We start from the raw sequence: 25,610 nt of genomic DNA, 5'->3' as shown, positions 1-25,610 counted from the left end.
AAAAGAAATAGAAGCAGTCATTAAAAGTCTTCCAACCAAAAAAGGCCTGGGACCAGATGGGTTTAGTGGAGAATGCTATCAGACCTTCAAGGAAGAAGTAATACCAATACTCTTCAAACTATTCCACAAAATAAAAACAGAAGGAACACTTCCCAATTTTTTTCTAAGAAGCCACAGTTATACTGATACCAAAATCTCGCAAATACCCAACAAAGAAAGAGAACTTCAGACCAACTTCCCTTATGAATATTGATGCCAAAATATTCATTAAAATTCTCGCCAACCAAATCCAGGAACAGATCAAAATGATCATTCACCACAATCAAGTAGGCTTCATCCCAGGGATGCAAGGATGGTTCAATATACAGAAATCCATCAATGTAACCACTACATAAACACACTCAAAGAAAAAAACCCCACATAATCATTTCATTAGATGCTGAAAAAGCATTTGACAAAATTCAACATTCCTTCAAGTTAAGTCTTGGAAAGATCAGGAATTCAAGGCCCATAACTAAACATAGTAAAATCAATATACAGCAAACCAGGAGCCAACATCAAACTAAATAGATGGAAACTGGAAGCAATCCCACTAAAATCAGGGATTAGAAAAGGCTGCCCATTCTCTCCCTATCTATTCAATATAGTAATTAAAGTCCTAGCCAGAGCAACTAGACAACAAAAGGAGGTCAAAGGGATACAAATTGGAAAGGAAAAAGTCAAACTATCACTATTTGCAGATGACATAATAGTATACTTAAGTGACCCCAAAAACTCCACCAGAGAACTCCTACAGCTGATAAACAACTTCAGCAAAGTGGCCGGATATAAAATCAACTCAAACAAATCAGTAGCCTTCTTATACTCAAAGGATAAACAGGCTGAGAAAGAAACTAGGGAAATGACACCCTTCACAATAGTCACAAACAATACAAAGTATCTGGGTGAGACTCTAACCAAACAAGTGAAAAATCTGTTTGACAAGAACTTCAAGTCTCTGAAGAAAGAAATTGAAGAAGACTGCAGAAGATGGAGAGATCTCCCATGCTCGTGGATTGGCAGGATTAATTTAGTAAAAATGGCTATCTTCCCGAAAGCAATCTACAAATTCAATGCAATCCTTCTCAAAGTTCCAACTTAATTCTTCATAGAGTTAGAAAGAGCAATTCTCAAATTCATTTGGAATAACAAAACCCCGGGATATCGGAAAACTATTCTCAACAATAAAAGAACTTCTGGGGAGATGAGCACCCCTGACCTCAAGCTGTACTACAGAGCAATAGTGATAAAATTGCATGGTATTGGTAGAGATACATGCAGGTAGATCAATGGAATAAAATTGAAGACCCAGAAATAAACCCACATACCTATGAACACTTGATCTTTGACAAAGGAGCTAAAACTATCCAGTGGAAAAAGGACAGCATATTCAACAAATGGTGCTGGTCAACTGGCGGTTAGCATGTAGAAGAATGCAAATTGATCCATTCTTATCTCCTTGTACAAAGCTCAAGTCCAAGTGGATCAAGGACCTCCACATAAAACCAGAGACACTGAAACTTATAGAGGAGATAGTGCGGAAGAAGCTCAAACTTATGGGCACAGGGGGAAAGTTCCTATACAGAACACAAATAGCCTATGATCTAAGATCAATAACTGACAAATGGGACCTCATAAAATTACAAAGCTTCTGTAAGGCAGAGGACACTGGCATAGGACAAAACGGCAACCAACAGACTGGGAAAAGATCTTTACCAATCCTACATCCAATAGAGGGCTAATATCCAATATATATAAAGAACTCAAGAAGTTAGACTCCAGAGAACCAAATAACCCTATTAAAAAACGGGGAACAGAGATAAACAGAGAATTGAGGAAACTTGAAGGGCTGAGAAACACCTAAAGAAATGTTCAACATCCTTAGTCATCAGGGAAATGCAAATCAAAACAACCCTGAGATTCCACCTCACACCAGTCAGAATGGCTAAGATGAAAAACTCAGGTGACAGCAGATGCTAGTGAGGATGTGGAGAAAGAGGAACACTCCTTCCTCCATTGTTAGTGGAATTGCAAGCTGGTACAACCACTCTGGAAATCAGTCTGGTGGTTCCCCAGAAAACTGGACATTAACCTGAGGACCCTGCTATACCACTCCTGGGCATATACCCATAAGATGCTCAAACATGTAATAAGGACATATGCTCCATATATTCATATGTTCACAGCAGCCTTATTTATAATAGCCAGAAGCTAGAAACAACCCAGATGCCTTTCAAAAGAGGAATGGATACAGAAAATGTGGAACATTTACACAACGGAGTACTACTCAGCTATTAAAAATGACTTCATGAAATTTGCCGGCAAATGGATGAAACTTGAGACTATCATCATGTATGAGGTGACTCAGTCAGACTATTGTGGAGGGAATGATGGTAGCTTGGAGTGTCAAAGGTTTATCTTGGAAAATGATCTTGAAGTTGGTCCTGATAGATGTATGAATGTGGCACAGAAAGCAGGATGGACCAGCACATGCAAAGGGCCTGGGGCAGATAGAGATGTGGCTTGCCTGGGAATTAGACCAGAAAGCTGGGGGCAAAGGGAGTAAAGGGTGAAAGGCCGAGGTAAGTTGGAAAAGCAGGCTCAGGCCAACGTCTGAGACAGAACTGAAGGGCTCAGTAGAGCCAGGAAGGGCCACGCAGCTCCTCACAGCGCCTGGTGCAGGTCCCCCCTGGACTCTCAAGGTCCATGAACCTGCTGCATGGAATCTTTTGTTGCTGCTCCTATTGCTGCGGTCCCCCCACCCCCACCCCAGCTTCTCAACATGGCCCCAGCCCAGGACGGGGGGTGGGGAAGGCTTGGTCTAGACTTCAGGAGCAGCTGCTCTATAAGGGGTAAAAGTGACTGGTAGAAAAAAAGCCTTCTAGAGGTGATGATGCTATTTAGGACCTTGTTGGTTCCAGAGTGGGTCTTCCAACATGGCTGTACTGATGCCAGCATCCTAAGCAGGCCTCTGACTGGGTGGACAGAAGGCTCTTACAGTACACACAGTAGCCTAAACTCAGAATTAGGAGTCTCCTAAGGCGGGCTCTATTTACCTGGACCTTGTCAATCTACCCTCAAAGGTCAAATACCTTAGGCAAGGGCATCTTGTCATCCCAACAAAGACCCCAGACCTGCTATTATAGAAAATCCAGTTGATTTTTCCACTGTTTTGCTGCTCTTCCACCACACACACACACACACACACACACTGAGAGATAGTGTTGGCATTTTGATCCCTAACAAACCTTTCTACCCAACAAGTGGTTTGGTGCAGCAGTTTTACTGTACCCTCTTTTACAGGACGCACTGAAGACCAGGAACCAGCTGAAGCCACAGTCTGGGAGCACAGAGACCATCAAGACCCTGGACCAAAAGGGACCATCATCAGACTTCCTCCAAGGACCAAGATGGCTCCTGGACCTCAGCCTCCGGGGCTTTTTAGTGAGGGTGGTGAGGGTGGTGTGGATCTCCCCGGGCCGAAGGCAGACCAGCTAGAGAAGGCTGTATGTTTGTCTGGCTGATCTCCCAGGGTGCCCCTGGCCACGCCTGGACCGACAAATTCAAAAGTCTATGCAAGCAGGACTTACCTTGCTGCCTGCAAGGGAGTTAGCTCCCTTCGATGCCGTCCTGATGCCATGAGAAGCTGTAAGGACAGCCGTGCAGGAAACACAGGATTCAAGGGGCTCACATCTTGTCCTTACTTACCTGTGTCTGGACTGTAACCTGTCATGAGGATGGGATGAGGTTTTTTTTTTTTTTCTGTGTAAGACTATTATTCTACATTCCACTTTACCAAGATCAGTCTAATATTACAAGTGACTCCCAATGTTTAATTCACCAAAGCTGTGTTAGCTGAACCACATTTTGATATGTAATGTTGCCTGAAGTGATAAGTGAACCTTTTAAACTTTAGAGGCTTTCTTGTGATGTGTATATAGTTCACTGAAATCCCAGCTGTCAGTAAAGAATCTAGACAAAGGAACCACAGAGAAGAAAGTCTAATTTAGAAAATGCCATTTTAATCCCCTCACTGAAAAGGCTTCTCTCGACCAGATTGTAACAAAATCCACAGCTTATTCCAAAAGAAAAATTTAATACAAGAGATTTTAGAAAATTAAACATATTTGTTTAAAAATTCTATCGTGTAAACCTTAACATAAGAGGGAGTCGGGATAGCACATGCTCAGATCTCTGGGATGTTTGCACCCGCAGGCTCCAGACATAGGGCTGGAGCAGCCTCAGAGACCTTCCCAGGCTGGATGCAGATAACAGACCAGGGCCTTTTCTCCCCTGGAGGTCCCAGCTCTCAGGTCCTCTTCCCAGGTGCTCAGTGACCCTGTGCGAACCATTGTCACGTGTCCCATGTCCCAATTCTTGCTGGGTCTTCCCAATCTGTCCTACTGATGAAAAAGAAAACAAAAACAAAAACAAACCTCCCTGTGGTCAAGTGGTTGCCTTCTGGTAAGGGCAGAGCTGAGCAGGCTGCAGGTGGCACTGGAACAGGTGGTGAACAGATGTCTTCAGGGCAGGAGAACGTGGCCCCGTGAGAAGTGAACCCCAGGCCTCCACACAGCAGCCACTCCAGCCCTGATGCTGCCCTCTCTCCCCTCCCTACCCACTGCCTAGACTTTACTTCAGACGCATAATGGAGACCACATATCACTGCAACAGAGCCTGAACTTTTTGGCACAGAAATATTAGATAAAATATACAGTGCTACAGTTGTGCAAAGGTAGCAAAACCAACCTAAACAGCAAACACTTAACACTATCTTTAGTGAAATAATGCACAATAGTTTAAAGAATGTTTGTTACAATAGACCTTGTTCATAAGGAAGGAGGTCACAGCTCCCAGGCCAGGCTGTGCCTCTGGAGTGGGTAGCAATGTCTCTAACAGGAATGTTGAGCAATCAGGACTGTTATTGCCATGGGCACGAGACCGCTCCTTCTTGTATGCTTCCCAGATAACAGAGCAGGCAGGGGCTGGGCACCATGGTGAGACTGCCTGCTCCTGAGTCGTCCTGCTGGCAGAACACTCTCAGGAGTCCCTCGGCTGAGCACATTGAGTGGGTGAATGCAGGTGCAGGTGTAGGCTGCCAACGTGAGGGAGTCTGATGGTGGACCTGGGAGGACAGAGCCCAGCCACTCCTCAGGGGCCAGTTGTGTCTACAGGTTACACAGACAGATGGAACAGGAATAGATGACACAGTAACCAAGGCCTAGGACACTGTGACTTGCCCTCAGGACATGTGAACGCTTATAGAAACAAAGTTTTAGCAGCCACAAGAATGCCAAGGCCACAGTCAGGAGAGGATTAGGAAGCAGTCTCCTGTAGAGCTGAGGTTGTATCAGACTGGGCGAGCGCAGCTCTGAACTCCCCTCTGGACTCTAGGCCTCAGATCTGGGGAGCATTGTGGGAACAGCCTTCCATCATCTGACCCTGCCCTGCACCGCTCTGCCTGAGTCCCAACATGCCCTTGTGAGGTATAAGATGGGCAACCTGGAACCAAGAGTTTGCTGGGTTTCTATGGAAGCAGAGTGTCGCGGGGCTAGAGTGTGGCTCACTGGAGAGTTTTTGTCCAGCACTTGCAAGGCCCTAGTGTCAATCCCCAAGACGGGGGAAAAGGACTGGGTAGGAGGCAGATGTCAAGCAACCAAAGGGCTTACAAAGTCCCTGGAACCCAGCCTTTATAGTCACATTATGGCAAAGATGGGCAAGTTCCCCATAATTAATCCTAGAAAACCAAGGTCCCAAGTCTGGATGCCTGCCTGCCTTCCTTCCTTCCTTTTTTTTTTCCTTCCTTCCTTCCTTCCTTCCTTCCTTCCTTCCTTCCTTCCTTCCTTCCTTCCTTCCTTCCTTCCCTCCCTCCCTCCCTCCCTCCCTCCTGTCCTTCCTGCTTTAACTGCCAGTGCTGAATGTGAAAGATGGTTCTATATATGCTCTGTTTGCAGGGAGAGAGCTCAGACTCTTAGTGACACGTGTTTAGGCTAGGTGTCCCAGAGCCCTGGTGCTCAGGACTCTGCTGTGGGAGATGTGGGAGGTGTAGCAGGATCCTGTCTGTATAGAACATGATAGAATATGAAGCATCCCCATGCTGGGTCCCCCAGTTCAGGAGGTGAACTTGGGGCTACCAAAGCCCCATAGGGCCTTTCTGCATGCTTCAGTTTGCCCAACTGCAAAGTGCATGCCCAGCCCACACTCTGGTGTGGCCTTTGTGTGAAGCCTGAAGCATCTCAGGAGACAAGAGAGGGCTGAGAAGCCTCTTGGGTAGCTCCTTCCCAGCAAGCTGAAGAGGGTTTCTCTGCTCCCCTCAGCTCCTGCCCCTAGCCATGAGGGAGGGCAAGTATGCCCTGCCTCACCTGTGCACAGCCCATGTCTGTCCCAAGGTAACCTCCAGAACTGGAGCTGTGCAGGCCCCTCCCTGCACTCTGAAGTCCTTTCTGGCTTCTAGACTACTTCCCCCACGTTTTCCAAGGTGCCAGGAAAACCCTGCTTCCCCAGACCACTTGCCCAGGTCTAGCTTTGAGCTTCAGCCCTTCGAGCTCATGCTCAGGCTCCCTCCCACAACTGCCTAAGTAGTTGCCACTGTGAACTCCTTCCTTGGCAGACAGAGAAGTGCACACTGCTCGGTACGTGGTCCCTTCAGCAAGTTCCTCCACACTGCATGAAGACAGCAAGGGGGTTCTGACTTAGGGAGACAGACCACCACGGACAGGGGATCCTGAGAATCAGGGAGACCCAGGCTTGATGGCAGAGGAAGGTGGAGCTGCAAAGTAGCTGGATCTTATTCCACTCCATGCCTGTGAGCCCTCAACTCTAGGATGGGACCCTGAGACGAGAGCAATAGAACTACATCTGTGAGGGAGGACACAGCATCCTGCTCCCACTGAGATGTTAGGGAACAGTTGGTGCTAAACACGCTCAGAGGACAATCATTCTCTTTTCCGTTCCGCACTGGGTCTGAGAGCCTATTGGGCCAGCCTTCCACAGCAATGTCCAGAGCCAAATCACTAGTGACATGAGGTCACAGCCACCAATTCTTGGGCCAGAGTTTTCAGGCTGCTGCTGAGGGCTGTGCTGGAGGGTGGAGGTCCTTGCTGGGGCAGCCTCAGGTTCCCTATGTGCAGGGTGCTTCCTGGAGCCAGCAAGAAGAGGGAAGGATAAGTCCCTCAAGAACCAAGTCACTGCCAATTGCTTTGCTAGGCCACTAGATGGAGAAATCACATCCATACCAGCCACGTGGCAGTGCCATTGGGTGTCTAACCACCCTAGGGGGAAGAGGACAGGGAAGCAGACCCCATCCACCAGCTGCAGCAGGCAATTGCATCAGGAAATTCAAGAGTATAACAGTCGTTCTAGTTCCCACGTGGGAAAGCGTCACAGGTGGCATCCGAAGGATCCTTCTGCCATGTGTTGTGCATCTCAGCCAGGGGTCTGGGCCCAGCCTGGCACCCACTGTCTGTTGGCAGAACTGGAGGAGGTGACAACCATCCTTGGCCACTCTGGGGGTAGTGACAGAGTCCCCATCTGTGTCTGTCCAGTGAGCAATGCTTTGCTCTAAGGACAGAGACCCAGCAGCTAAAACTGACCAGTTTAATTGGGTGGCATGTGGCAGCAGGAAGGGTGTGTTCTCTGTGGGGACATGGTCATCCTGCCAAGGTGTCCAGGGCCAGCTGCCATGGCAAGGTTGAGCACAAAGTGGCTGGGGGCTGAGAGTCCACCGAGGTCAGAGGTCACCACTTTGAGGTTCCACGTTGCGCGCCTCCCTGGGGTGGCCTCGGGACAGCTTAGGGAATCGGGGAACTACTTTTGGCCTGCTGCTCTTGTTCAGCGGTTCTCCAGGTGGGGTGATGTCCCTGCAAGACAGGAGGAGATCTGCATGAAGTCAGAGCTTTAATGCAAATGACACAGAGAGGGAGTGGAGTCACATGTGAGACTAGCAGAAATCACACAGAGGGAGGAGTATCTGGCCAGCTCCAACTGGTCAGTGTAACTGGAAGAAATGAGGTATCGTGTCAGTGTGTGTTTCTCACTTTTAAAACAGCCTGGAAGGCCCACTAACCCGGGCTTTGTCTGAGCTAGCTTTAGGCACTGTGCACAATCCTGTTTTGAGGCTGTCACCATGCAAATGCTCTGCCATGCATCCCTTCGTCTCACAGCAAAGCCTCATCCCAGAGCCAAAGATGACAGGCTTCCTCTGAAATGCCTGCATCCAGGGGTGCAACAGCTGTGTTGCGATGTTCAACAGGGTCCTCTGCTGGGTCCACCTAAGAGGATAGAGCATTTGCCAGTGTTTGGTGACCAAGGCATGGTTCACAGCCTTGGTGAGGGGGAGGGGAGGGCGGGGCTGAGGACTGCCACATGACATGGAAGGTCCCAGAGCCAGGCTGCAGATACGTGTTCAATGGACAGATCTACTCTTAGACTCTCAGCCATAACTCAGGATGCCCTGGAGACCCCTTGTAAAGAGGAATGTATGTGGGATAGTCTCAAAACTTTTCTTCCTCCTTACCCAGTCCAATAATACTAGTCATCAAACATCTGCCTACCAGGAAAGCCCACAGTAATACAACCTGTTTCAATGACTTGGGAGAGATGGCTGGCTACCACTGAAGGCAAAGTGGTGAAGGCATAACCTACTGTGTCCATAAAAGTATGGGGGAAATGTGTCATTCCCTCACAGACACAGCCCTACTCTGAGTGGACCATGGGCTCTCTCCTCTTTAGCTGGATCTGTAACCTGTGGCAAGAGCCTTTAAGATGAGGAGGCAGAGGCCACTGAGGATGCGTACAAGGTTGAAATGAGGGGTCAAAACAATCGTGGTGTCAGCTCCAGCAAGAGTCTTCCTGGCTGAGAGGGTAGCAAAAGAGAGTGAGAAAGTCCTGGCCAACAGTAATAGAGGGCTTTATAGGGACAATGGCTGGGGTACCAAAATACCAAGGGCCCCACTACAGTCTAAAGCTGCCATGGGTGTGCTGGTGCCTGACTGCTATCCTAGCAGCCCTATGATATACATACATTTGGGCACGGAAAACAAGAGGCTCAAGATAGTCTGGGAAACATGGCTACCTGTCTAATTCCAGCCTCAGATGGGTACTCTCAGTGATGTTCCTTCCCATAAAAACAGTGCTGATGCTGAGCCTGGTCCCTCAGTTCCAAAGGCTTCAATGTAACTCAACCAGTAGTTCTCAAAGTCTAGCAGCAAACTCATCCACTGACCATCACCCCTGAGTTCACAACTTCAGCCTAGGCTCTGGGCATGTGCCTGGGCCAATCCACTCCACATGGCAGGCAGGGGGTGCTTAAATGCTACTAGACCTTGTATATTTTACACAATCCTGGAGTCCCCTCACTCTCACTGGGCACTTTCTGTGGTTCCTCAAGTGGCGCCTTGAGGATGACTACTCAGGACAGTGATGGCTGTGTTCATACAATCACTCAGCCTCCTTCAGACCATGTATGCCACCAGGCCTGGAGGGTTTCTTGTTCAGTGTGCTAGCATACTGCAGGTAAAGCCTTACTGGGACATGGCCATGTCCACTCACCTCCCTATTGGTTTTATTCCCACAGTATCAGCAAAGGTAAGCAGCTGTGACACAGACTGAGTGACCTGCAGAGCAGCAACTCCAGGGACAAAGTCATGCCTCTAGCTCACTCTCTAGAGAGGCTGGCAGGCCTCACAGGGGCTACCTACAGGGGCAGAGCCTGGCAGCAGGTCTCCATCATCTGGCTGAGAAGAGGGCAGCCCCAAAGCCCATGTGCTATTCAGTTGTTGGTGAGGGAAGAGACCTTGTTACTGTCTCACTCAGACCTGGGAAGCCCTGTCAGGTGGGAGGTGAGAACAGTCTTACAAGACAACAGCCTGCCGCACAGCATCAGGAGGATGCTGAGCTGATATTCTTGGGGTCTATTCTGGGCTCACAAAAGCAGTTCTCAGCCCAGGTGTGTTCCAGAGTCGTCAGACCTCAAACAATACTCAAGCCAAGATGCAAGGCTCATTTAAAGCTTGCTGGAAAGTCCAGGGCAGAGACCAGGAAGCAGACGAATCAAAGCAACAATCAATATAAGAAAACAAATCCACTGATCACCGAGCGTAAGGTGGCTTTTTGGTGTGCTGGCAAACTGAACTTTGAGACGTGACTTTGGACTGTCTCTAGAGGAGGTACGCAAGTCACACTAGGAATACACAGAGTGCTCTATAGTACTTTCCTAGCGCTGGACACCACTCTCTTCATTCCAGACTAGGCCTCACTCAGTAACAAAGCTCACTGCAGCTGGAAGCCAGAGCTCAGTGGAGGAAGTCCTCAGAGCAGGGCAAAGCCACCACTCTTGCTCAGTGCCAGTACCGCTCACCTCAGGGTTCATTTCCAGTTAAATGTAGTGAGGACTTCAACCTCCTTCCCCAGCTTCCTCCCAGAATGAGACCATTAGGACAAGAATGTTCAGACAGAAGAAGGTGGCCCCTAAAAAAGACCTCTGCACTTTCCTTGCAAGGCAAAGGGGACATGGCCAAAAAGACTGCTTCCTCTGTCTTCGCTAGCTCAGCTTTTCAGCCTCAAGCCTTTTGAACTGAAGGAAAGACCATCCAGAGACTGCTCCACCTGGGGATCCACTCATATACAGTCACCAAACCCAGACACTTTTGTGAATGTCAACAAGTGCTTGCTGACAGAAGCCTCTTATAGCTGTCTCCTGAGAGGCTCCACCAGTGCCTGACAAATACAAACTGAGCATGGAGTCCCCAATGAAGGAGCTAGAGAAAGGACCCAAGGAGCTGAAGGAGCTTGCAGGCCCAAAGGAGGGACAACAATATGAACTAACCAGTACCCCCCCCCCAGAGCTCCCAGGGACTAAACCACCAATCAAAGAGCACACATGGGTGGGACTCATGGCTCTAGCTGCATATGTAGTGGAGGATGGCCTAGCTGGTCATCAACGGAAGGAGAGGCCCTTGGTCCTGGGAAGGTTCTATGCCTCAGTGTAGGGGAATGCCAGGGCCAGGAAGTAGGTGTGGGTGGGTTGGTGAGCAGGGGGAGGGGAGAGGGAGTATTCAGAGGGGAAACCAGGGAAGGGAACAACATTTGAAATGTAAATAAAGTAAATATCTAATAAAAAAAAGAAGACATAAAAAAAATGTGGAATCTTATTTCATTACATCCTGGAATAGGTAACACAGAAAATGGAGCAAATATAAACAGAAAAGCAGAGGTAAGTTGCACACACATGTCCCCCAAACCCTGGCCTCCAGGGAACAACCCCCTTTTGTTCTGAACATACCTTCTTTGAGCTACCTACTGTCGTGTGTGTGTCTGTGTCTGTGTGTGTGTGTGTGTGTGTGTGTGTGTATGTGTGTGTGTGTGTGTAATTTACATACTGCTTTGTTTGTTAATTCTACAAATATGTACCATGCTGCCTTCTGCTTCTTGTGCCAGCCATACATTGTTGAGCTTCTCTATGCTACTTCACAGAGATCAGGGTGGCGTCTGTAGGTAAATCTGGAGTCTAGGTAAATCTGGAGGTAAGGTTCATCACAAACATGCTTGAGAGCCAGGAAGGTGTTCTCCTGCCCTACCAGGTCACCTTGCCTTGTTTCTTCTATGGGGGGACTCTGGCAGAGTTGCTCTATGTAGCCTAAGAGGAAACTGCCTGTAGGGAGATCTATCAGAAGTACTAGAGGTCCAGAAGAGGGACACCAACTACAACTGACTCCCTAGATACCAGTGTTGTCCCTGAGGACATGGTCTTGGAAGATAGAAGACTCCCAGGAGTCATGGAAGGGTGTCAAGCAGAGAAGACAGTGCACTCAAGGACATGGGAACCAACCAGTGGTCACTGTGACACAGGGCACCATAAACTTCCAACAACATTGTATTCTCATGATTGCAGGAGTCCTGCCTCCAACAGGTGTTATTGTTGGGTGACAAATGCTACATCCAGACAGAACTGTGCAGGGGCAAGAGGCCCACCTCTCTCTAGGGGACAGTGAGGGCAGACTGCTGTAAGATGTCCAAGATGACTCAGAGGTCTTGTGACTCTGAGGGATCACTGGATATTACCCTTCCCCAGGACACATAGGGAACACCAGAGACCACAGAGCAGACAATTGGGCTCTTACAAACTACAGGTTTTTTTGTTTTTGTTTTTGTTTTTTTTTTTGAGACAAGGCCTCATTCTGTGGCCTTGTCTAGTCTGAACTCACTATGTAGATCAGGCTAGCTCCAACCTCACAGCTCCACCTGCCTCTACAACCCAGTACATGTGTCACCAACTGTTCTTTAAAGGCAGCTCTGCCTTCATTCTGCACCTGTTCATGCTAAGCCACAGGAGGCAGACAGGGAGTGTCTGCCAACCAGGGACAGCTAACCTAGCCTACCCTCTTCTAGGCTGAGGGCATAGAGTCTGCTTTTACATCCTCTTTCAGATCTCCAAAAAAGTGTCTCAAAGTCACCAGCCACTGTCCTAAACCTACAGCACCTTAGATCTCAGGAACAACTCACCCTTGAAGCCAGTGGAATCTCAGAAGCAGATCAATCATCTCATGAGAATCAGACTCTCTTGGGGCACCTTTACAGAGCCAGAATCGAGTAGTGATCATCCAGGCTACCTCTTGCTCAGGACTGCTTAACGCTGGCCTTCCCTGTGTCCAGGCTTAACCTCTGCCTTTGTCTTGTGGAATCACGGGATATTTACATCAGTATCCCAGCAACTGCCAATGCTTACAAATGGCAATTGCGGTTAAAATCCTGCCCCATCTTTGCTCATTACTTTCTCCTTCCTCCTTTGAAGTGAGTGGCCAGGCCTCACATCTTCAAACTCTCAGAGCAGGGACTCTGGTTATAAATCAGGACAGAAATGGATCAGTATCTCACCCAATCCACCAATGCATTCAGTGATGTAGCACAAGGACATGTGTGCAATGCCCATTTCCAGCACCATAAAAACCAAGAAACCAGACCACCACAAGCAGCAAAAACAAACAAATAAGCAAACACCAAATTAGCAATATGCCTATGGCCTTCACAGCTCTAAACACAGACCATCCATTGTGCCTTAAATATACGTGTGTGTGTGTGTGTGTGTGTGTGTGTGTGTGTGTGTGTTTCAGGGGCAAATGGCTGCAGTGGCTCTTACTCTGAAAGGCACAAACCTGGGAACCCAGGCACTCTGTTCTTCACTGATCTGGGACAGGGGCTTTCTGTCACCATCTCCTATCTATGGGGTCTGCAGTACAGGATGAAACCCTACAGCAGGGATGGCCCCATGCAAAGGACTCACAGCAGGGCAGGTGGGACTGCATCTAGCCCCAGAGCTTGGTTCCCCTACTTTATGACATTGAGAGCAGAGGAGGCTCGGGGGTTTTCTGAAGTCTCAGCGGGCCATTTGAAAGGAGTACTAGTAGCAGCACCACAGATGTCTATAAGCAACAGGTACCTGGTCTCAAAGCCTCCCTGCTCTACCTGTACATCTTCAGGGCATGCTGCCATCTGCTCAACCGCAGGCTTGGAGGTCACTGCAGTGGCACCTAACACAGTGGCCTCCATTTGTATCTTAGGTAACCTCTGGGTACCTAAGTAGTCCAGCTGACCTACAAACATTGCCACCTCAGCTTGCCTGTCAGTCACTCATCCAACAAAGATGCTGCTCTTCGGCTCATCCCTGTGCAGATCCACTGACAGTGCTGAAGAGGTCTGAGGTCCAGGGGAGAGAAACCAGAACTCAGAGAGGGCACATGAGTGTCAGAGCAGCTAGGCCCTTCCTTTAGAAATGCCCCATCTCTTGCACCCTGTTGGCCCTCTCCTGCCCAACACCCAGGGCCATCTTAGCAGCAGCTGCTCCTTGAGCACAGTGCAAACTCTGCCAGGCCTTGTCATCTATGTCCCCTACCCACAGTTGGCTATTCTTAGGATGAGGCCTCTGAGATCTTGAGTTATAAAGGCAAAAAGTGGCCCAGGGAAGACTTCCATTTGTGGCAACACCTAATTGCACTGATGTTGCCACTGGCTTCACAGGCTAAGGGTTCAGCCCTAAAAATCAAAATGGGGATCTGCTTAGGCTGAAGACAGTGGACAGAAGTGACAGAGGATGAGGAGAGTCGCTGCCTGGGCTTGGGACTGCACCAGCCCATCCAATACGCCACGCTTCCAGCATCTAGACACTCTGGGCGGCCTTGCTGGGCAGGCAGAAGAGGTACCATTCAGATCTCTCATCAGAGGGCAGTATGTGCCTGGGCTGCCTGCTTCCCCAGTAGCAACTTCTATTCTCACCAGTAGGGAGGCAGGGGATGCTCTAGTCTGGAAGATTCCAGGAACACTGCATCTTTCCTGCTGGGCCGTGTCCCTCAGCTTCTAGGACCTATGACTTGAGAGTGTGCTCCACACACCTCCTTCATGGGCTCCTCTTCACCTACTGACATCTCCCAGGCACAGCCACAAGTCCTCTCCTCTAAGCTACTCTGTCCTCAATGACCTTACTTAACTCCGAGTACCAGGCGCCTGCACATGGACAGCTTTTCAGTTTACACCTTGTACAGGCCTCTGTCCTCTGTCCTCGGGTTCTGGATGCACTACAAAAAAATTGGCATGAATGTCCAAATGCCTCACAAAGCCCATCTCCTGCATCTCCGTGTCACCATTTACAAAATGGCAACCCTCACGCCAGCAATGTATCCATGCACTCTCTCAGCCATGCCCAGACCTTCAGTACTGTGTTCTAAACACAACAGGGGCTAGCAATTGCACCCACCCTTCTCACCTCCTCAGAGTCATCTTGCTTCAGCCTTGATGATCAAACTCCTCCCCCAGTGTCTCCCATCCATTCCCTACACTACAAGCTTTCCTCGCACTGGCCCTTCTGCTCTCAGGGCCTTTGCACCCATGGTTTACTCTGCCTGAATCTGCCTCTGAGGGATATATACCATGTCCCATTACCCTTGAGGGCTTCTCTAACCACAGTGACACATCCATACCAGGCCTGTTTCCACTTGTCTCTGAAGCAATCCACAGCTGGTATGCATGGCCCCCCACCCTGGGCTCAATGTCTGTGTCATAGTGGGAGTGGGCTAGTCATAGGTGGGAGCATGACTCGCCTTAGCACTGCCAGCATGCCTGGTGTGCATCAGGAGTGCACCCTGCATTTGGTGGAAGGCAGCTGCTATTCTGGGCTGCGCTCCTGGCCAGCCTGGGCTACTACATTGACAGATCCTAGGCAAGTTAAATGAGCCTGGTCTTCCTTTGAGTACTGGGACTAATTTGAACCATTTGATTCTATAACTGCACATGTGTGAAGTTTTCCTTTTTTTTTTTTTTTAAGCAAGAAAGGTAGCTGCTTAAACACCTCTAATTTTCTCATCATGTTTTGTTCATTTTTTAGTCAAAACAACAGTTTGAATCCCAGCAGTCCTGTGGGTAATGAGAATTAAAGATTTTCCCTCTTGTTCGTGGTAATTGTTTATAATTACCAATCGATCAATCTAGCATTCATATTCCCCTCACTGTATCCTTCATGGGATTAAAAGGAAACATGGATTGCATGACTAGAGCACCTACTAAGTGCCTTCCACAGGCATAGCACCAATGCTGCAGTCCCATACAGTCCTGTTAGCATCTCCATGTTGTGGGCACACACAAGGATTGTGAGAGTATCCTATGCACTGAGACTGAAGGGGCTGACCCCAAAAATCAGAGTTCTGAGAAAGGTCCACACCAGCCCTTCACTGCCAGACAGTAACTATCCCAGACTGTCCCTGGGGTTCAGAAGTGACTTGTGCCAGAGAAGGTTCCCTTTCTCACTGCAGTAGTCCAGCAGCCATGGATGGTCTGGAAACTACAGCAGCCAATGAAGAGGCCTGGCTGGGGACCTAACCACAGTCCACATGGTTAAAAGTCATAGGTCATCATTCTAAGGCTGCCCCTATATGAACTGTGGCTGACTCTTTCCCATCTGACACACTCCATGGCCTGACTGCCATTTCATTCTGGGGTAGGGGGGCAGGGAAGGAGCCCCCCAGGGCCAGGACCTGAGCTGTGGAGTCTTACATCCAGGCTGCAGCTGTCTGGCTACGTACTCAGTCCCCAACAGGTTTCCTATTTTCCTACCTGAGCTGAGGGGTGACTGGAGGAAGTGAGCCACTATGGATAATCCCCAGTTACCAGATGGTGAGTGAAATACACCTCATGGCTGGCTGAAGTCCAAAGAATCAATGACTGTCTCAAGACCATTTCTATGACACCATTTCCATATGAATGTTCAATCAAGGACCTGGTGTGAAACTTGGCCTCTTGGTTAAGAGTCCAGGAAAAGCAACTTACTATAGGTGACCAGAAGGTTCCATTACTCTCCCTTGCCAGCTCTTTCCAGCCGAGTATCAGGACACACCATCAGAACCGATGGCCACCATCAACTTCTTTACTTCCTGGGCTTAGAAAGAGAGTTCTGCAGGAGGCACGGCCTGGACAACTAGCTGACTTAGCTCACCAGCTGCAGTCAGAGCTTGTCTCTTACTGTGGCTGACTGCCACTCAGGCTGGAGGTATATCTGAAGGCCTCTCCGGGGAACTTTAAGATATGTTTTACTCTGACGGGGTCGGTGACTCTGCCAAGGATGGCAAGCCAGGCTGTGTGGGCATTCCATATATGCCAGGAAGCTTAGCAGGTACAGAATGCAGTGCGAGGGTGTCCCAAGTTCCTCACACAACTGTGTGAGAAAGGATCCCTGGCCCCAGTGCGTACTGGCCCCTTCCTCCCACATCACCCCTGCTCAATTGTGAATCTGTAAGGGCTGACTGACCCCTCCCCCTTTGCCCTAGATGTGATGCAAGGAGTCACCTGGGGCCCCACCAAGAGACCAGTCAATTCCAGGGCCTCCTAGCCTACCATCTGAAGTGGGAGCAGTGCTTGGACTTGGGGCCACCAAGACCTAGGACTGATGTTTTCTGCACAGCAGTAACAAGGTAGGAGTAGGTATCTCATTGATAGCCCAGTGAGATAACCACTCATGGTCACCCTAGACAGCACATTTTAAAGTTGGAAGTGAAGGCTGTGTGACTACCTGACCCACAGACAGAAAAGCTCTCACCAGGATGGGGTGGCACCATGGTGAAATGAGTCACCTCAGCGCCCGGTGCCCATGTGCTGCCACCACACCTCCACTATTACAGGGGGTTGGTACTTCTTCTTCTTTTTTTTTTCCCCACTAACCCTAAATTGGATGGAGGGTACTGTGCCAAAAATAACCTAATCTGTTTCCCTTTCTCCAAACTGGATGTTCTGCGGCTCCAATGTTTAAAAATAAAAGCCACGAAGTAGGGCAGGCAATTGTAGTAATATCTATGCTGCTAAGCCATATCCTTTGGGGACTAAAGTGAGACTCTGAACACAAGCTAGGCTGTAACGGCAGTCAGAACTGCACCCTGCAAAGGCACATACTTGGTAGCATTTCTTTTAATACTCTTAAGCCTCTGGGGTCTTTGTGACTCAGCCCTGTTTTACAGGTAAGGACACTGAGGCAGAGAGTGAGCCAGGCCACAGGCTATGAAGGTCTAACACTGACTGCAGGTCTGTGTGACCAAGTCATGCTCTTTCTGCATTCACATGGCTGCAGTGTGGACAGAGCTCCACCACTGTAGTCTGTAGTGAACAGGCTCCCTGTGCCCCTGACATCTCAGAATGCCATGCACTCTCTGCCCTGTTCCTATGGAGCTCAAGAATTCTGTGCACATCCCCACTAGTGATGCCAGCAGCTGTAACGATTGTAGCTCTGTGGTTCCTGTGCAGCTCAGCCTCAGCATGCCAACTCCAACACTGTCTGCAGAAGGGGAAATGGAGGCACAAAGCCTGCGGAGGGGGCAAGTCCACAGTTAGTGAGTAGGATATAGCCTCAGGCCACACCCAGCCCAGAGCCCTCCATCTCCACAGATGCTACTACTGAGCCCTTGAAAGGAAAAAGTGCCAAATGGCTCTACCAAGTGGCAACAGGATGGCAGCTTCCTGTTGTATTTGTAGGTTCTCAACCTGCCGTCCCAGAACAAGTCAGTGAAAAACATCTGCAGCCCTGTCGCAGCAAGTTCCCGAGTATGAACAAGAGGAGCCCAAGCAGCTCTGCTCCTTTCCCAGGCAGTGGCCTACCACCGCTCCTGAGTCCTCCACCGCTCCTGAGTCCACCGCTCCAGGTAGTGGTCTACCACCACTCCTGAGTCCACCTCTCCCGAGCTCCACCGCTCCCGAGCTCCACTGCTGGGCTGGTAGATTATGGGTCTCGATGTTCTAGGGCCATTTAGCATACTCTGGGCATATTGGACACACAAGGGACATGAAAGGGCTATGGCTCCCAAGCAAGCCAGCTAGGAACAACAGGTCAGGCACAGTGTGGGACAGACATCTGAGACCATGCTCCACAGTAATGCCAGACCCAAGTTCCTCACTGCATCTTCCTCAGCATCATTTTCCAAACCTTTCTTTCTGAAACCTGCACTACTTGAAGTGCAGGCTGTGGTAGGATCCAGGGCAGTGCCAGACAGCTAGCTGTCTCCGTGGCCATCATTTGGAGGGGCTGCAGCAAGCACAGCTTGTACCCAGGGGACTTCCCCAGAAAACAGAGAACAGCCGCATGCCCCCACCAGGCTTTACTCTGACTTGGGCAAAAGGACCCCAAATAGCAACCCTGAACATGGATGGCACTGGTGAACTAGTAGGAGAGGCAGAAAAGCTCTGTGGCTTGTCCCTCCCCTTGTGGCCCCAATCCCACACCCAGCAGCACTCTGCCTTACTTCATCCTCACGCTCATTTTCTCACCTGGGGAAGTAACAGCAACACAAACACCAAGGGAACAAGTGGGTTCCAGTGACCCAATGGGAGAAAGCCCCGGCCTTCATCCGACAGGATGAAGAACACATTGTTTTCAACACCTGTCTCACTCCTGTCTATGGAGCCCACAGGTCTGCAGATAGCTTTACAAGATCCAACGAGCCTGCTCAGACCATTTCAACATGGCAACACGGCACCATAGTCACAGGGTCCTGTTTCTCTATACACTGTTCACTGCAGAATGAGGGCTTCCCACAGCTGCCCATTGAGAAAGGCCACGCCCAAAAGCAAGCTGGCCCAAGCAACCCCTCCACACTTTCCTGCTTCCCCTATGTTGACCCTGATGGCTAACTCAGTACACTGTTACACTGATGGGGTGGCAGGGATGCCACCACAATTGTGGGCACACCACCTGCTGTGTGGGGCCTATGCCAACTTAGCAGCCTAGGAGCGGACAGCTTGCTACTCTTGATGCTCTGAGGCTGTGTTTCACAGGCTGTTCATACAAAGGAGGAACTTTGGAAAACCCTGATCCCCTTCAACCCTGACAGTTCCTTCCCAGCTTTCCCTCTGCCTGGCTAGGCTACATTCTACCCTGTCTCAGGGCCCAACATTGGTCATCGCTGTTTTTTGTTCCTCCCTCTTTCTTTGGCCACCTCCACCACCTTAGTGACTCCCAAGTCAGTTGTTCTCACTAGTGTCCTGGGAACCTGCATTCTGAAGAAGGATGCTCCAAATCCCTAAGTGAGAGGAGTCTTCATGATTTCAATTCCAAAGTCAGACTTGAAGATTGCACCAACAAGAACCTGTTCTTAGAATATCCTCATGTTTTCCACTCACTATTACAGCAACTCACAGTGACCAGTGCAGTAAACGGGCAATACTAGCTTGGGTTAGACTGACATAGCAACAGCCTAGAGTGAATACCTTAGGCAGCAAGGACTCCAGCCAATACCACCAGCACTGCTATGGAGTGTGTGTCATGCTTACCTCCTAGGGAGGCTATAAGTACACAGATTCATGCTTCTAGAGTGTGCTTTCTTACAGCTCCTGAGATACATCCTATGCAGATAAACATACTAGTATTTACTGTCTTTGCAAGGATGTTTCTTTGTTTGCCATTTCATCAGCATTTGCAAAGGCAGGATGAGCAACAGGGAAGAATGAAAACAGAGAGGAGGAAAGGAGAGGAATATGAGCCTCAAACACAACAGCTCAGGAGGGCTAGGGGCAAGGCTAACAACCTCGAGTGTTTGTAGCCTCCCTCAGCCCTGAAGTAGGCTGATCCAGACTTGGACCTTGTTGCCACTGTGAAGGAAATTACCTAAGGTGGAGCCTTCAGATCTAGATGGCTCTTTTGCTCTGCCACCTGCCACTGCTCTCTCCAAGACACTGCTACCTGCTGAGAAGCACCTGATACATTCAGGAGGAACATCCTATTCTGCACATCACCTACAGGCTGGCTCCACACACCAAGAATGGACTGGCAGGGGATGGGCCTTCCCCTTTTATAAGTAAACTGGAGGGCCTTGAACAGAATCATGTCTTGGCTCCATTAACCTCTCACCGTCTAAGTCTCTTTCAGCCCCAGCCTGCCTCCCTGGTGTACCCAGTCCTTGTAAGTCGCAGGCCGGGATACAACAAGTGTTGCCCAGGGCCTCCTAACTAAATAGAGATGCAAGGACAGAGGCTACCCCCCTGCCCGGTGGGGGGAGGGGGAGCTCCCTGGGATTGGAGTCTGCAGAAGGACAGAGCCCAGCAAAGCAAGCCATGATCCTTCGCGCCCCAAATGCCAGTGCAGTTACACTTATTTTTAAACCCTTTCTGCTTGCGGCCGTGTAGTTTGTGCATCAGTGATGTCCTGAACAGCTCTGAAGTAATGAGGACTGTGGGGCCTAGAGGGCTCTTGACGATCCACCACACTGACTCAAGATAAAACGTTCTGAGTTGTACGAGTCAGTAACACCTTTTGAAGCAAAAAAGCCTCCATGTGGGCTCAAGTGGGCCCTGGCAGTGCACACAGCAGCCCACTGCGACCCTGGGCTAAACTTAATTGCTCTCTGGGAGAACATGGCTCTTCTAATCTCATCAGAAACTATATTTAACAATGTTTGGAGTAAAAGCAACAGTGGGTGGAGAAACATGGCCTACACTTCTGCTGAACCTCCACGTGGGGGTCTGTGCTGTGACCTACTTTATTCTGTCTCCCCCCATCTGTCCCTCCCAGGGACATGGAAGCTTCCAAGGGATGAGTTACACTGCAAAGAAACGTTTTAATGATAATATGGTAAGTGGCAGCCTAGCAAATCACTGAGGCCGTGTGATGTGAAGTCAGGCTCCCTTTCTTAAGGGCCTCACCTTCCCTGGGTCTGAGCAAACCTCTGCAGCAGGTTACATCCCTTGGGACCCACCAGGAGAGCACAGACAACGTGGGGCTCCTAAGTGGTCAGTGAGAGCGACTATCTTTCTTCTCCCTACCTGGAGGTGGGGACTCTAGCACTCCCATGTGCCACATTGGCACAGAAGCCAAGGTTGAGAAGAAATGCCGTCTTCCCATTGCCCTACTTTCATCCTCAGCATTGGGTGCTGCAGGCTTTGTTGTCAAGGGAGAAAACAGGCCAAATGTGGGCACACTCGATCTCCCAAACACAAAACAACACTGACAACTGCAAAGTATATGTGGCAGCAGGCTACATGCAACACCAGACCCAAGACTGCAGAACTCTGAGAACTTAAAGGCACATTCAGGAGGGAAATCACCAGCCAGCTCCTCTCAGAAGCTCTGATTGGCCCTGATCCCTGCCCCATCTCCAGGTAGCGTGGGCTACTGGAACAGGAAGTAAACTAAGTCTGGCTCACAGAACAGATGGACAGGCACATGATATAAGCAGATGCATAATGAATGACAGCAGTGTGGGAGACAGGGTATATCAAGTCCATTACCTATGTGAAAGGGTTCCTAGAAGAGGGGTCAAGATCCAGGGCAATACCTTTGAGTCTCTGCAGTTAGGCAGGCCCTGTGAGTGTAAGACTGTGAGCAAGTGAGAAACCAGCCAGAGAATCATGTGTGTGCTAGGGAAGCTGGGTTAGCATCTAAGAGACAAGAGGACCTAGGAGTACAGAGTCACCAGTGCCCAAAGCTGAGTGTCGTATGGTGGGGACAGGTCAAGATCAATCTTATGTTCAAGAGAAGCCTGGCATTATTTCAATGTCTTAACCTGATGTTTTTAGCTTTTTTACAATGGCAACTGCTTCACTTAAAAACAGACAAGAAAACCCCACTTTCTGCTCATATCAAAAGCAGAAGGATTGAGTCTGTCCATGGGCTGTAAGTTTCCCAGCTACATCCCCAACCTAGATGAGGGCACCATCCTGCCCAGGCTTCCCACGGGCTGGGAGGGGCCCTGAGATCAGCCATGTCTCCTCGCTGGCTGGCCTTTGCTTTTCCACGTTATAAAGTCGTTCACATATGTAATCACATTGCTATAATCTTGTACTGCTACAAATCCTTGCGGGATTGGTATACAATCCTTACTGGCAACCTTCACACAGCTCCACCAGTAAAACAAGCACGGCAGCCATGCAGTGAGAGCCTAGAGGACGATGAGATGAGGCAGGTGCAGCATGGGGCTGGCCCAGATCACCTCAACACTCTTAGGAATCACATCCTTGACATTCACTCACTAGATGGGGCCTTTAAGATCCTGAGTCAGTGTCTAGAAAAAACAAGGTACAAGCTGTAGAGATTTGTTAACATGATGCTTTGAGGGATTTATTTCTTTAGTTGGCAAGTTCATATATGTGTATGCATGTGTATTTATGTGTGTCTATGTGCATATGTGCCTGCTTCTGTGTATCTGTGCATTTGTGCGCACACACACACACACACACACACACACACACACACACATCTGTCTGTGTATGTCTGTGTAGTGTGTCTGCGTAACACAGATAGAAAACATCTTGGGGATCCCTTCCAACATGTGCAAGACTTGGCTGCAGATTACCTCTCTGACCCCAAAATAAGAACAACCTATAGCTTTCACCTTGCAATCTCGCCTACTCACAAGACAGGAGAGGTAACTTAATTACTGCAATTTCAAAGAAAGCCAAAGGGATAAGACTATTGGGGGTTGACCAGAGTACAGCCTAGTGTTTACTCAAAATTCCACTTCCCCAAATTTTCTGCTGAAATTCCTTTATTCTTTAAACCCACAAAATTGGACCCTGTGTTCTGTGTGCTAATCAGGAATAGACAATTTCTCTCTCAGCACTGACTGGCACTAACAGCTGGACCTTCAGTCCCTGCTGGACACACTGACATATAGCTGTCACAATCCAGTGACCTAGCATGTAGGAGTGAATGCTGGTCTGTGGCACGGGTCTGCTGGAGCCAGCTGGGAACCATCGTGTCCTTGGGGACCATCCTTCTCTCAGATTCCTTGTCATCAGTCCTTCTGGGCCTGGCCTAGAACTCCCTTATAAAGCCCAAACTGCTGGGGCTCAGAGGGAAAGGCTAATTCCCAACAGATACCCAGGCTGGAGCTGCCTAAGAGATGAGCTAGTGTTCTCCATGATGTAACATGGCACTACTAATAACTGGATCGTGGGGAAATGTGGTGTCCCAATTCATCTCTTTTAAATAGGAGAAAAGGCATCTTTCAATACACAATGCATTAGACTTATGTCTCTTCACAAAACCTCAAGAGTAGCAAAACCAGTGAGTGATCTCAGCTACAACAAAAGGATCTTTGCAGAGAGTAGCTCTCTGTCTGTCTGTCTGTCTGTCTGGTCAAAGTTCAACCTGGAAACTCTGGGCACATCCCACAGAGTAGAAATCCACCCATTTCTGGTTAGAACACCTCTGTGTGGTGAACAGCCCAGGTACCTTTCTGCATACTGTTTTAAAGAGCCTCAGTGGAAGGACACTCTAATTTTGTCCCTGGAAATTATACAGACACAGACAAGGGCTTCTCAAGTGAGATTCTCAAACCTAACTGTGGAGACCCACAGGCCTTTCTCTGAGGCTTTTCACACCTGGGACTTCCACAAGGAGAGTATATTAGAAACATCATCATTACCTTCCCACACCTGGAGACCATGAACAGGACTTCATGATCTTGGTCATCTTAACTCAAGGACATAAATGATCCAGACAATGAAGGCATTTGGAACAGAGGGACAGAGCACCACTCCAAAGCACTGCCTAGATACATCTTCCTAACAACAGCACCAGAGCTGTGGGTACATGGAACCAGTAAGCAGAAGCATCATGTGGTGTGGGACAAGTGAAGAGGAAGATGCCATCACCTCAGGGCACAGATGCCAGGTCAGGAAGACAACTCTTTGTTGAGTCTATGAACTATGCATTGCAAATATCAACACCGAATGTTTCATTTTGGGAGCACTCAGGAAGTGAAAAAAGACAGGCATTTTTCCCTTGGCCTGGATCTCCCAGTGCTGCAACCAGTTCACTGGGTAAAGGTACATGTTCCTAAGCCTGGTGACCTGAGTAGAACCCCTAGGACCTACATGGTGGAGGGAGAAAAACAACTCCTGCAAGTTGTCCTCGGCCTTCCACACATGAGCTGTAGCACACAATACACATGCACACACAAGTAAAAGCATGTAATAAAAACAATTAAACTCAGTCTTGAACGGAGGACCATCAATGATGTCCATTCAGACACTAGGTTGGTAAGGTCCAGGGTGGAATTAGCGTTTCAGCACCACCGACAGCTCCCAAGCCCCGTAGCTCCACAGCACCAGGGAACCTACAGAGTCTCTGGCTCCTAACTTTCTAAAGGTGCAAAGGCAGCAGAGTGTAGTGTCCAGGAGCATGCCCCAGGGCAGGTACTCACACAAAGAAGGGCACCAGCTGTACCAGGGTCTCCTTCTTGGGGTTGGCAGCAAACTCAGGCACCATCTGGATGACCTTGTTCATGACGCTGCGTAGGTAGCTCTGGAGTTGCTTTCGCCGCTCTTCCACAAACTTGGCATCCTAGGAACACAGGTGGAAGGTGTACACTCAGTATACTTGTTTCCTAAGTTCAAAGATGATCTTGTCCCACATGCACCCATCAGGTGACACTGGCAGAGGGGCTGCAGTAGAGAGTGGCATGCTGGCTTGCTATGTGCAAGACTCTGTTCTATTCCATCATGCCCAAGGTGGGGTAGGCATCAATCAAAGCACCAGCCAAGGGGCACGCCTATGCACAAACCATCTGCATGACTTCACATGTGCTATGGGAAGGATGACTGAACAGTATTTTTATTAAGCATAGGAAAAGTGGCCCAATATCTGTGTAGAGTATGGTTCAAAAAATGACTGAGTGAATGAGTCACCAGGTGTGGCTGTTATTTCTTAGATGCCACAATAGTCCAAGTGTGGCATCAGAGACCAGGGCCAGAGCAGTAAACACAAGCCATCATTGCACTGGTTCTGACGGAGGTCACAAAGACAGCATAAATGCCTGTAGTAACCACACAGGGGTATATGGTTATTAACCACACTGCTACTCCTCTGCAGTACATGCTCAATTTATCTTCAGTTTTTCAAAATATGAACCTGTCACTGATCACACAAGGTTCAACATGTGGCTAAAGCTGTATGGCACAGCCCTGAGGTGGACACAGTGTCCAGGTCACAGTCACACCTGGGTGTGCACTGGAGGCTCACCCTTACTTGGGCTTGCTCTGTCTTGTGCCTTTCTGGCCATTACAGGCAAGGTTAGCTCCTCCAGACAGTACCCTGCACCACTGCACCT

General features: G+C 49.1%; 1 protein-coding gene across 3 annotated transcripts in view; it reads right to left on the bottom strand.

The window, feature by feature from the left end:
* Positions 1–7,061: 7,061 nt before the first annotated feature.
* Snx29 (sorting nexin 29) overlaps positions 7,062–25,610 on the bottom strand; it is a 419,167-nt gene continuing 400,618 nt past the window's right edge. For all 3 annotated transcript variants that reach the window (XM_021185334.2, XM_029470597.1, XM_029470598.1), the window contains 2 exons: positions 24,705–24,844; positions 7,062–7,898 (listed from right to left, as the gene is read on the bottom strand). In XM_021185334.2, coding sequence (XP_021040993.1) covers positions 7,769–7,898; positions 24,705–24,844 — 270 coding nt within the window. In that variant the 3' untranslated portion in view covers positions 7,062–7,768. The remainder of the gene's footprint in view (positions 7,899–24,704; positions 24,845–25,610) is intronic.

Source organism: Mus caroli, chromosome 16 (genome assembly GCF_900094665.2).
Source record: "Mus caroli chromosome 16, CAROLI_EIJ_v1.1, whole genome shotgun sequence".
Lineage (NCBI taxonomy): Eukaryota > Metazoa > Chordata > Mammalia > Rodentia > Muridae > Mus > Mus caroli.
The sequence above is the reverse complement of the archived record's forward strand: the minus strand, read 5'-3'. Positions and strand labels throughout refer to the sequence as shown.